Source organism: Archocentrus centrarchus, chromosome 8 (assembly GCF_007364275.1).
Source record: "Archocentrus centrarchus isolate MPI-CPG fArcCen1 chromosome 8, fArcCen1, whole genome shotgun sequence".
Taxonomy (NCBI): domain Eukaryota; kingdom Metazoa; phylum Chordata; class Actinopteri; order Cichliformes; family Cichlidae; genus Archocentrus; species Archocentrus centrarchus.
In genome coordinates this window covers 19,016,272-19,029,676 of record NC_044353.1, presented here as the reverse complement: position 1 = coordinate 19,029,676, position 13,405 = coordinate 19,016,272, and the positions used below count along the sequence as shown (strand labels likewise).

Sequence of the window (13,405 nt, the reverse complement as noted above, 5' to 3'; positions counted from 1 at the left end):
CCTATTTACTCTCATAAACTCTGTTACAGTGGAGGATGCTCAAATTATGCATGGCCAAAGTTTGAAATAATGAGGTATGCACAAGTGAGCCAAACGCTCAGGTTTCAGGCTGCTCTAAATTTTTTTACATTGGTTTTCTACTCTTGGATCTGTATAATGTTAATATAGATATCAGGCACACAGCTCACATGGCGGTGAGCACAGAGGCAGCCCCCCTTCCCCCCCAAACTGCTGTTCAAAGCTTCTGTTTTCGGGGGGGCAGCCAATCAGAAGGAGTTGGTGTAAAGGGAGAGGAGCTAATGCTACAGTCAACCTAGCGAAATCTGTGATTGGAGACTGCAGCACGACCAAAATCATTGCAACACCATGCAATGAACTTGCAGTCTCATTGCCTATGGTTGCTTCGATAATGGGGATCAGGTCTACAATCGCTCACAGCTGCTCGCTTCAGAACAACTTTGGTGCATCTAGACAGCAATAAAACAGCAATAAGATGAAGTCAGTCTGCTATCAGTGTGCAATTAAATGGGATCAAGTAAGCAGTTACATGCAATCTGTTTGTGATAACACAACAGTTAACTGTCATCATTAGCATTTAAAATTACAAATCAGTTGTCATCTACATACATTCAAAGTCAAGCCAGCATCTCATAGATCTGACACATAAATTTGGAAATTCCTGCACAGATAGTGACATAGTTGCAGCTGGACTGCAATTTAACTGCAATGTGGCACAGGAAACATCTCGTTTCAGACAAAGGATGAACTGAGGGGCTGCACAAAGGTAAACGGGTATTATTTTGAATCTTGAATCATGCAAAGCACTCGAGGACAATCCAAGAATAAAAATATTAGCATAACAGCGACCCCTTTGTGTGGATTTGAGGTGTATTTTTAGTTTTTGTGTACATGGAATGTGTATATATTATGCAATATAAAGCAATGCTTTTTTTGTGATGGGAGCCGTACCAATTTAATTTTCTACTGTTGTATTAAAAAGTAATATTTTGGCGTTTTCTCACACAAAAACAGACCAAACCAGTCTTTCAGTAACCATGGCAAATGTCAATTGCACAACCTTATTATGTTATATAATACATTTACCTGGCTTTTCTAATTTGATCAGCATTACGTCTATATTTACATCATCCAGTCGCTGTGAATGTGCTGGTTGTAATGTATGGGACAGAAAATGGAGACAGCATTGCCACAAAGGAGCTTGTAATTTAGGCAGAGCGGATCTCTCATTGCTGCGGTGACGGCACCATACATGAATCAAGAATGCAACACTGAGGAACTTGGCTTTTGAAGAATCTAAGACTTATATTCAGAGTGGTTGGTAAGGGATGTGTTTATTCAACCATTGTTTATTGCTTTGGTCTGAGGTAGTGAAGTGTGTTTTGTCTTGGCTTGCTGTTTTGTTATGACTACAGAAGCTGCTATAGATAGAGACAGACATTTTGAAAATCTGCACTCCTCTTCACTTCAGCTCATTTTTTAAAAAATCCTGGACATTCAAATTAAAGCTTCCAAGACCTGTTTTTTTTTTGTTGTTTTTTTTGCCACTTGTTTGAAAGGCCTCGCTTTCAAATTATCCTTGACTTCATTCTCACACAGCAAGGAAAAAGACATATTTTTGTAAACTGATGGATTCTCAACCCAACGTTATTGGTCCAACGCTTTCAAATGAATAGGGCAGACGGAGCCTGAAAAATTGGCAAAGTTGTGGCAGACTAATCTACAGCACACTGTGCCGAGACAAAGTGAGCTGCTTCATGTTGGGATCATTTATACTGAGGCTTGCTTTGAAGTGCTTCCCAATCCCTTTCATTGTGCCCAGGAAGATTAATTAGCCAAAGCCAGAACAATCAGTTAAATCCACAACAGGAAGATTATTTTAGGGAAACCAATCTTTTTTTCCCTCCAACACCACCGCCACCACCTCATTCACGCTCTCTTCACTTGAAAGACTTATGAGAGGTGGGGATTGTGGGGATATTCGTAACGTTCGTGGACTTTGGCTCTGTAAAACACATTATGGTTGTTTAAAATGCCCAGACTCTCCCCTGGTTACACCTTGTGTGTGTGTGTGTGTGTGTGTGTGTGTGTGTGTGTGTGTGTGTGTGTGTGTGTGTGTGTGTGTGTGTGTTTAGGGGGGGGGGGGGGGGGGGGGGCTTTGCTTTGCACAGGCCAAATTAATTCCTCTAGCTCTGTTAAACTATTCATCAAGCTCTGAATTAATTGATTCAGCAACTCTTCAAAATGCTGTAAATGTTTTTACAATACTGTAAAAGCCCTGTGCATGTGTGTGTGTGTGTGTCCATACATGTGTGTTTTCTGGGTAAAAAGTGGGGGTTGCGCTAACCAAACCCTTTTCAACTTCTATAATCAGACTCTGGTTTAGTGGAGTGTAATTTAGCCCCAGACAGACTTCCTCCAGTCCTCCCCAGTGGAGATAGCTAGCTAGCTATTGAGCTGCTGCTGCTGCGTTTGATGTGTCCTGCCCTCCACCATGGCCCTGTCCTTTTCCAAACCCAGCTGTGTTGAGCCCATAAGTGCTTTGTGTCAGATCTAGCTGTAGTCACTATCATCCAGTAGGGGGTGTTGCGCGGAGCGAGTAATGCCAGCCTGCGGACCCCCTGTGGAGATGTGAAGGAGCTGTGAAGAGCGAGGGAATACTCTGAGCCATGAATAAAGAGAGGGATACCCACAGCCTGTGTGTGTGTGTGTGCGTGCTTCATCTAAGGGAGCTGTTGGTTTGGTCTGAAAGTGCATACATGTGAGTGTGTCTGTGGAGAGGCAGAAAGAAATACTTACTCAGCAATAATACCACAATTATTATCCAGCTGAGACACTGGCAGTGAGAGGACAGGCCTTGTCTCATCTGTTTAAGAGCTTTACTGGAGGGTCAGAGACGAGGGAAGCGCACACGCTTAACACATCATGTTAATTATTACATTAATTACTTAATAAGTAACATGTAGTCTAGATTTGATTAATCTGTTACCATTCTTCTTGCTGACTGTGTGTGTGCCTGTCCACCCTCTGTCTTGTCAGGTCACCATGGTGCATCAGGAGTACGAGGAGAAGATCAAAGGTCTGATGCCGGCTGAGCTCAGGCAGGAGCTGGAGGACACCATCGTCTCACTGAAAGCTCAGGTGAGAGCTGATCTGATGCAGGCAAGCATGCAAAAAAGTCTGTTGAGTCTCACCTTCAGAATCTATTTTTTTCTCCCCTTCCATTAATTCATAACAGCATTATAACAGATATACACTACTGTGCAAAAGTCTCGAGCCACCCCTCATTTCTTTATGTTTTGCTAGGAAAACGGGAATATCGGTGCAGCAGTTTTTTTGAAATATGCAAACATACATGGAAATAATGTAAGGCAAAAACAGAGTTTGTACAGTTCTAAAGAGTTTGAAAGTCAATATTTGGTATGACTATTTTTTTATTCTTCAACACAGCCTGAACTCTCTTAGGCAGCGTTCTTGTCATTTCTTTAAGTAGTCTTCAGGAATAGTTCTCCAGGCTATTTGAAAGATATTCAAAGCTCTTCTTTGGATGTTGGCTGCCTTTTATTCTGTTCTCTGTCAAGATGATCCCACACTGCTTCAATAATGTTGATGCCCAGGCCCTGAGGAGGCCAATCCATGACTGATAGTGTTCCACTGTGTGTTTTTCTATCCAGGTGTGCTTTTACTGCATTGACAGTGTGTTTGGGATCATTGTCATGCTGAAAAATGAAGCTGTTTCAAATCAGACACTTTCCAGATGGGATTGCATGATGGATTTAGTTTGCTGGGTGTATATACTCCACAGGCAATTTCCCATTTTTACAAGAATCGCTGCTACTCCTAGGAGTACTGGTTAGTGAAACTCGCATACAGTGATCTTCACCCAGACGGTGCTCAAGGTCACATTTGTCATTATACAGCAGTAACCTGTGAGTTGTGATGTAGGCATATTGCCACGATGGTGTATGTCAACCAGCATCAATACAAAATAAATGATTTGAACAAATCTGCAAATTAACATCTGTAATCCCCAGGCAGGTGACACGAAACTATACAATATGCATGTGATAGTATATGTGTACACAGCAAACCACACATAACAAAGACAAATACAAACTAATATACTCAGTTTGATGGGATCACAGATCTGGTTGGCCATAAGCCTTTGTTTGAGATCTGTAGACATTCCTTTATTTTAACTAGAAAGTCATGGCAGTATCTGTTACAAATCAGTCAAAACTGAACCAAAACCTTGTGTATGAAAGTACATGTAGACTTCTTTGTTTCAATGAGACCTCTCTTCCGTGCAGTTTTAGCATGGCACACAGTCATGGACACCGCGTTCACTTTGGAGCGTGTTAATCCTCTCTGTAAATGGTAATCTCTCGTTGTCTTTCCCTCAGATCAGTCAATCTTTGCATAACCACTCTCGCTTGTTTCTCCTGTGAACTGCGTCCTTTGTCTCAGCATTTACATTGTAAATAATTTTGTTGTAATAATAATAACAGCGTGCAGCGCAGGTCTTTGTAAAATGCTCTCATCACTAACCCCTGCCTTGTTCAAATAGCTCTTCCAAGATCCTGTTTCATTAGACCGACCGCAGCACTGTGATCGGATATGTTTATAAAATGTGATTCATGACCAGAGCAGCCTCTCCTCTCATTGACAGTGTCTTGGGTTTTGCACATTAAAGTGCGTTATTATTATTACATAGTTTTAAAAAAAGAAAAGGTGCAGAGAGTTTCCGTGTCTCTGGAGGCATCCAACCACATTTGGGTACGGTTTTGCATATACTTTCCCAGCGTGAAGTGCCAAATGAAATGCTAGAACTTGAACTGAGGTCTCCCCCACAGAAAGGAATGTACCCTCGGCTCCAGTACGGTAGTCCCAGAACAATACGGATTCTTTTGGAGCTGTGATTATTCTGCCAGGCTCTAGATGCCGTGTAAATGTAGATGGAGTTTATTTTCACTTCAGCCAAACACACTTCATAAATAAACGTACACTTTGTAGCCAAAAAAAAAAAAGAAAAAAACGGTGCTGCCTCCTAACCTCGGCTAACCTGGCCTGTAATCTTCACAGCATGCCTTAACCCCCGCTGCCCTAATCTCCTGACCCCTGGCCCTCGCTGGCCTGACCCCAGGAGTCAACAACCAGGCTTTTCTTCTAAAAGCCCAACCAGCCTAAATCAATCAAACCCTTCTCCACTTCCTGTTTTTGTGTCCTGATGAAGCAGTTCCTGCCCCCCCCCCCCCATTACTGAGTACAAAAGCAGTCAAAGCGAGTGCATTTTAAAGATTACTCTGTGCCGTGCTGTGTGTCTGTGTTTCAGGTTAACTTCCTTCAGATGAGGGTCTCTTTGCTACAGGAAGATCTGGACGCCTGTCGCAGCAGCAGGTGAGCATGATTGTTCAGCTCGTACAGAAACACGTGCGCGCAGTTCACGCGACACTTTCAGACAAGTATAGATAACTGCGAGCGCTCTTACATCATACTCAGTCTGCTGCCTGCTTTAAAGCTACAGCCTTGTCTTTGACTATGAGAGTTTCCAGTCTGAAGGGCTTTAATTTGCTTCCCATCCATCACACCGTAAGAGCCATTTATGTTTTGGGGGGTTTTTTTTGCGACTGTATGCACGTGCAGTGATGAGAGGCCCTGTCACACAATGCTGCAGCTCGCATCTGTGCGGCGTAGGTTCCCAGGACTGTCACTCGCGGGCAGATCACAGGAAAATGGTTATTTCACTGCGCTCTACCCTAACAGTGACTGAGATGTTGAGAATCACAAAGGAGCGGTAAATCAGAGCTGGTTTGAATTTGTTTCCATCCGTGGTGAAATTAGATCAACCCGTCTCTCTGCACAGGTGACAGCGCGAGAACTTCAGGCTGAGCCTCCGCGAGGACGTGAAGGACGGTGTCCACGGTCAGATGTGAGCACTGTTGACTGTTACAAGTATTTTTTTATTACATACCTGCCATGTCATCTTTTACTTTGATAGGCTGTTTTCTCTCATTGTTTTAACATCTGAAGTATTTATTCATTGTCAGGTTTGAGTTTTGTCTTGTTTAAAATAATAATTCTCACACTCTCAGCTTGTTATATTGTTATTTTTAATATCATTAACTTGATGTTATTGCTGCATTTTGTTTTAATATCAATTGCTTTTAATAAAACACTTTACTTCAGTTTTCTATTGTCCTTCTATTTTTTTATTCTTATTCCGAGCATGTTTTTCATCTTCTTCAAATACCTCATAATTAATCCCTTATTTAGGGGAAGTTGTGCTGTTGCCTTTGTTTTTCAATGACCACATAATGCATGTTAACCAAGATTAGCTCAGTAACTACAGTCCCAGACCTTGAAATCACATCTCACCATCACTGTTCAGCGTTGCCTTTCATGCTTAAGTCCCCATATGAACTGTAAAGAGTAGTTGGGGGTTTGTGGTTGTTTCAGATAAAGAGCGCCGCGAGTCAGTCGTTTGAATCTCAGGCCAAAGGCTACAGCCCTGGGCCCCAGCGTTTCTGCCTCTGCACACCACTTTTTTGTTTTACCAGCGGCTCAAACCAAAGCTGAACCATGCAGACGCCGGAGTCCGCAAAATGGCCGCCGTGTCTCCAAAGTCTCCAGCTCGGAGGTTTTATGATGATAATAACATTTGGTGGACCGAGGAAAGGGCTTCATAATGAGCCATTGTCGGCTGGTGTTCTGTATCTCTGGTAGGTGAGGAATGCATGGGCTTGAATGGATTTTTGGACAGTTTGGAGGAATTATTAAATCAGATTTGATTTCAAAGAGGCGTCTACACGTATTTGCACTGGAATGGCTTTTCTTCCGACACTCACAGTTCACGTGTTGCCGTTGTCCGTGACCTTTTCTGCTGTCTCCAAATGAAACGTGATTCCCCCACCGCTCTGTATTTATTTGATGTGCTGATTCTGCTGCCCAGGCAGAGACCGAGAAGAAGAAGCAGAAGAACAGAAAGAGAGACGAAAGGAGAGAGGAGTGTCAAACCAGCAGGAATTTAGTCTTTCAGCACAAAGCCTTTGTGGAGTCTGTTGTTTCTGGATGAAGTGCACAGAGGAAACATAACTATTACACCAAGGCATCCTCAGCGCATGCCTGCACATCTAAGGAAGAATGTGAAAGGGTGGTTTGTATCGTGTTTGTAATTACATTGCCTCCCCTCTCATTGACAGTGTCTTGGGTTTTGCACATTAAAGTGCGTTATTATTATTGCATAGTTTTAAAAAAAAGGTGTGGAGAGTTTTCGTGTCTCTGGAAGAATCCAGCCACATGTGAGTGCCAAAATTAAAGCTGTTTGTCCATCATTTCCAGCCACTTATGAAGGCCAGTTTTAATATCAGAGACTGCATATGAAGACTGGCAATGCATCGCTGCTGCTTCTCAGTATACAAGAGTTTTACAATCACAGTCTAAAGGTAGGGGCGTGGTATTGAGCCCCTGCCTCCGGCCTGACCTACGTGTAAGCACATTACCCTTAAACATCATGTAGACCAGCTGCTGTCTTCAATCAAATTTTTAAAAAAAGAAAAGCAACAACATCCTCCTCCTCTTAGCCAGAAACAGAACTTCTGATGGGGCCATGAGCGTGCATACATTGAATTATAAAATCTTGCTCTGCTTCTGAAACAATCTTTGGCTGCTGTACAAAAATTCATATTCGGGAAAAAGAACGTCAAAAATGTTGGCTAAAACATTAACGGAAACTTTCTAAAATAGTTCAACTGGATTTGGTACGTGGTGTCATACCTGTGGAATGTCACACTGAGGATGGATCATTTTATACAGTGACCCTCTTCCAGATGTTCACAGTCCACATCTGGTTAAAAAAAAATCTTGCTATTTTTTTCCATCTAAATAACCAGTTATTTTCCAAAGATTGGTTGTGGTCTTACATTGTTTTAAAATTAGCTACTACTAGTTTCGCCTTTAAAACAGGAAATCAAACTGCCTGCACATCCATCAGAATATCATTTCAGCACAGTTTACTGCAGAGGAACTTGTTCTCTTTTGCTTCACTCCTGTGGAGCCTGTATGTGTTCAGTATGGGACCATTTTGAAGGCGTGGCAAAGAGCCCACCATCATAATCTTGCCCTTGTTGGAAGGAAGCAATGTCCTTTGCATCTCTTTGTGCTCCTAAAGCCCAAAAATACACTCACCTGCCACTTTATGACCTTCTTTAATTCTTCATGGCGCAAATTCAGCAAGGTGCTGGAAAAGTTCCTCAGAGATTTTGGTCCATATTGTCATGATAACATCGTGGTTGCTGCAGATTTGTCAGCTGCACATCGATGATGAGAATCATCTGTTCCACCACATCCCAGCAGTGCTCTGTTGGATTGGGATCTGACTGTGGAGGCCGTCTGAGTACAGAGAGCTCATTGTCATGTTCAAATGATGATTTGAGCTTTGTGACATGTTATCCTGCTGGGAGCAGCCATCAGAAGACGGGTACACCGTGGTCATAAAGGGATGGACATGGTCAGCAACAATACTCAGGTATGCATAACCCAAGTGTGCCAAGAAAATATCCCTCACACCATTACACTCATAATGTGCATATAAATTTAGCGTGATTTATAGTTGTGCATTAAGAGGCTGCAACCTAACTGCAGAGCCTAAACTGCAGCTTCAGAGAAAACGTGATGTAATTATGACAAATGCAGAGATTGAAACGGGGCACCATGCAAAGTGAAGGAAAGAATATAAACTTAGGTTGGGGGGGGGGGGTTGCATTCAGTATGGTTCTGATGTTGTACGCTTAACTAAAAATGTAAATCAGTAAGAATCCCCGTTTTACTGCCACATCTGGTTAACCCCTGTATAAAGATTGTCTGTGAAAATGGTCACACACACACACACACACACACACACACACACACTCCTTAGTCTGTCATTAGAAAGAAGGTTGCCGACGCGGTTAAACAATAAGACAGGCACTTTGTTTGAAGCCATTACGGTCGGCTGTAGAGCTAAAGGTTAATGTGTTCTTGGGCTTATTTTGCAGAAGCCCGTTTTCCTCATTTACACCCAAAAAGGCTCCAGCCATAACCTTTCCTTTAATCTGTGTTATTACTCAGACATAGTTTCACTCTAATTGATTGTCCACCAACAAAATTACCTCCATAATTGTGCTTGTGTAAATACAAGCCATGAATGTCATTTCCACAGAGCCGACATGGCCCCATTAAGGATCAAAGCCCTCGCTTCCTCTCAGTTATCTCCACATCAGACAGCGGACTGTTGTGTGACAACAGAGAAGGGCAGTTAGGGAGCTCCGGAGGTTTCCACTCATCCACCGTCTTCTTACTTGCTGCTGCTGCTGCTGCTTCTGAAGATGATGTATGATGAAGATGTATGATGCTTGTTCAGCTGAGATTCTGGGTGATTTTCACGGAGCTCACTTCAGCTGGAGGTTGTGATGTTTCCACTGTCGTAATGAGGGGGTTTTTCTCGAGTGCACGAGAATTTAAATTCCGCTGCATCCAAGATCAAAACTGCTGCATGACACTGAATCTGAAACGATGCTTTTTTTTTTCTCTGTGCAGATGAACCTTAAACTGCTCTTTTCTTTATGCATTTGATTCCTTCGGGATATCAGAGAGGTTATTTGGGGATGTGAATTTAGGGACCTTAAGTAGTTGGTAATCCGAACAGGTTGATTTTAGGCTCACACACGTGCTCTGTGCGTGCGTATGCGTACCTTACGCTCAGCGCTTGTGACAAGCTGCTGGGGTTTGACTGTACATCAGCGTGTGATTGACAAAGTCACTGTTTGTGTGTGCGTGATCATGCGTGCAACTGGTTCTTTTTATAGAGCTGCATTGTGAGTCAGACCCTTAGGAGGCCGGCGTTTGGCTGCTGTACACTGCTTGCATAAATAAACCTGTTTATCGCCAACACTTCCCTCTCACACACAACACCCTCAACGCGTTTCACTGACGCTGTTGATTCTGTCTTCCATCTTGTTTTGTTTTGGTTTTTTTTTTGCCTTTGTTGACACGGTATTTATGGCAGTGATCCCCCCCCCAAACACACACACACACACACACACACACACACACCCCTGTTTTTTTCCCAGCCCTGTCACTCAAACGCAACAGGAGCTATGAAAGGGATATGCTGCTGTGTGATCTCAGAAAGAAGTGGGTTACAGGCTAGAAGTGAAGAAGGCACAGCAGGTTGTGTTTGTGTGTTTGGGACATGAATCTGCCGTCTGGGCTCATCGTGTGGGTTGAGCAGAAGGACAGAAGTCCATGCGTTCAAGACAGTGTGGGAGGTTCGTCTGTATCACTTGCCCTATGTCTCTGTCTGGATATGTGGTATCTCTGTGTCGCTCTTTCTTTTTATCTCTCTCAGCCTCTCTACCTAAAGTGATAATGGGTCAGTATACACTGGCAAAACTGGCACTAATCACTTGCAAATGCATCTGTTTTTGGCCGGTCAAACTTTCGCAGTCTTTCGTAGTTTACCTCGGATTTTCTCTGTGCTATCGTGGTACTCCCACCGTTCTGGGGGATGAACTTCAGAAAAAAGTAGACTGACATGGCAGGGCTGTTAGCTGATCTAGTTGGACTATAAAAGCTCATTCATGCGCTTGCCCTCCCTCATCCAGCAACCTTATGTTGAATCTAGACCAGATGCTGCTGACTCCATCACACCATTCGTGTTTAAAGAATGCCTTACTCAATGCTAAACGATAAAGGTTATAAAGAAAAATACACTCACCGGCCACTTTGTTATGTAGACCAGTTCAACTGTTGAACACAAATATCTTATCAGCCAATCACATGATGGCTACTCAGTGCATTTAGGCATGCAGACGTGGTGGAGAGGACCTGCTGAAGTTCAAACTGAGCCTCAGAATGGGGGAAGAAAGGTGATATGTGGTATGGTTGTTGGTGGAGAAGGGCTGGTCTGAGGATTTCACAAACTGCTGGTCTACTTCGCAGAGAAACTGCTCACACGGGCTCATGTCGCCTGCTCCCATGAATCTTGATTTCTGCTGCGACATTTGGATGTTAGGGTCAGAATCAGGCTGCTGCTGGTGGTGTAATGGTGTAGGGGATATTTTCTTGGCATATTTTGGGCCCCTTAGTACCAACTAAGCACATTCTTAAACTGCACAGCCTACCAGAGTATTGTTACTGACCATGCTCATTCCTTTATGACCACAGTGTGCCCATCTTCTGATGGTTGCTTCCAGTAAGATAACACACCATGCCAGAAAGCTCAGATCATCTCAAACTGCTTTCTTGGGCATTCACTGTACTCAAATGGCCTTCAATATCCCCAGATCTCATTCCAGTAGAGCACCTTTGGGATGTGGTGGAACAGGAGAATGGTATCATGGATGTGCAGCCAATAAATCTGCAGCAACTATGTGATGCCATCATGTCATTATGGACCAAAATCTCTGAGGAGCCATGAAGAAGCAGTTCTGAAGGTAAAAGAGTTGTATGCTGGCATCCAGACATGCGTCTTGTTCACAAAGGCCATTGCTTATTTCAGCAAGACAATGACAAACCACATCCTGCATTGAAGACAAATTATGTCACATTATGAAACTAAAAATATGAAGAAGGAAGCCCTGAACTGTTGAGGAGGTGAAATCCTGCATCAAGCAAGATTGGGAAGATATTTGATTTCCAAAGTAGCAAACACTTAGCTTCAAAGAAGAGCTGATGCAGAACAACTCCTCAGTTTCACAGCTTCCCAACTTTGTTTTGTTTTGGGTTTTTTTTTTTTTTTTAAATAGGGTTGATGTGCTCGGGGACGTCTAAATATTTTATCCTATGGATCTGATTGTCATGTGTCTGCCTGCATAGACTTGCTTTTTCTCTCTGGATTTGGTCTAACATCTGACAGATGAACAACATCAGATTTATTCTGGGTTTAAAAAAAAAAAAACAGTTCAAACTCCAAATCTTCTTGTTAAGTGACACCGAGCATTTGAGCCATCTGCCCTCATCACAGCATGCCTCTGTTGCCATGGTGCTCACTCTGTTGATATGTCACACCCTTTTAATGGAGGAACAGGAAGCGGGGAAAGAGATCAAATCTGGCATCTGATGAATGGACGAGCAAGTTAATCACCTTACCGGTCGGGGAACCCTGCACCTCCGAGTCAGGAAGGAGGAACACGGGGTTAAAGTGATAAATTGAGGATGACTGGGGGGGGGGGGTTAGGTTAAGACTGATTCAGAGACTGGATCACTGTCCTGTCAAGCATGGCAGAACTGGGGCGTCCAGCTTGTGAAGTGTCTGCATGGTGCTTCAGTGCAAGCAGCAGAGGAAATGAAAGTCATTACTGTCAGTGTGGAGTGAGCTTCATGGCCCAAACGGGATTAGACAGTGCATCCGACATTGTTTCTATACATTGGTAGACTTAAAAGTCAAGCGCAAAATGGGATTAAAACGAGGGAAAAAACCAATAAATAACCTCCAACTCACGCCCCTTTGCCTCTTTTATTTCTTCTCTGTCTTCCCTACCTACCAATTCCCTACCTATTCCATGTCTCATTCTAGTCTTTTCTCTTCCACCTGTCTTGCTCCCTTTTCTGCTCTCTGGGACACATTTATCTTTCCCCTTTTCTGTTTTTCAACACCCCCCCCCCCCCATCATAATTCACATGTAGGCTCAGACTCCCACTCGCACTTTACCTTCTCTGTTTTGCAAATAAAATAATAATAATAATAAAAAACCTCAAAAACATCCTTCTGGGGCCAATTGGTGCTTGAAATCCAACTTTTCTCCCCTCAAACTGAACCCTTTCAAAAACAACACCACCCCGCCACAACTAGCACTCCTTTTTTTTTTTTTTCTCCCCCTCCTCTTTCTCTTTCAAAACAGCCCCCATAACAAACTGGCGAATTGTTGCCCTTCCTTAACTTTTAAGGGAATTATGCACCATGTCCAACTTCAAAGCCTGTCTTAACTCCACACTTTAATTGTATCTTCCCCAGCTCGCTGCGTGCCATTTGATTCTGCTGACAACAGCACTTCTCCCTCCGTTCTCCTCTGTTCTTCTCCACCCATACTTTTCTTGGTCCTCTCTTAAGTTGTGTGTAGACACCTTGCACCGCCATCAACGCTGGTGCACCTCTCATCAGCTTCTTCCTGCCTTTAGAGGCCATTGTCTGCCACCACTCTTGTCACCTACTTTGAAGGGGCGGCCTCCATTTCCTCTCTCGGCAGTCGCTTGTCGCCTGGAGTGTGTACACACCAAATAAACTTGAAACAGTAACCCCCTGTCCTACACTGGTTAGCCTCTTTATCTGTGCTCTCTCTCCCTCTTTCTATCTCTCTCTCTCTCTGTGAGAGCTGACTTACACCTCATGGCTCTGGTTGATAATTGCCGT

At 43.3% G+C, this 13,405-nt stretch overlaps 1 protein-coding gene across 6 annotated transcripts in view; it reads left to right on the top strand.

Annotated features, from left to right (window-relative positions):
* The window catches only part of cep112 (centrosomal protein 112), a 121,141-nt gene extending 115,033 nt beyond the window's left edge, over nt 1-6,108 (top strand). For 5 of the 6 annotated variants that reach the window (XM_030734889.1, XM_030734888.1, XM_030734887.1 and 2 more), the window contains 3 exons: nt 3,058-3,159; nt 5,351-5,415; nt 5,882-6,108. In XM_030734889.1, coding sequence (XP_030590749.1) covers nt 3,058-3,159; nt 5,351-5,415; nt 5,882-5,885 — 171 coding nt within the window. In that variant the 3' untranslated portion in view covers nt 5,886-6,108. Of the gene's footprint in view, nt 1-3,057; nt 3,160-5,350; nt 5,420-5,881 lie in introns of those variants that run through there. The other variant, XM_030734890.1, reaches the window with a different exon arrangement.
* The last annotated feature ends 7,297 nt before the right edge of the window (nt 6,109-13,405 follow it).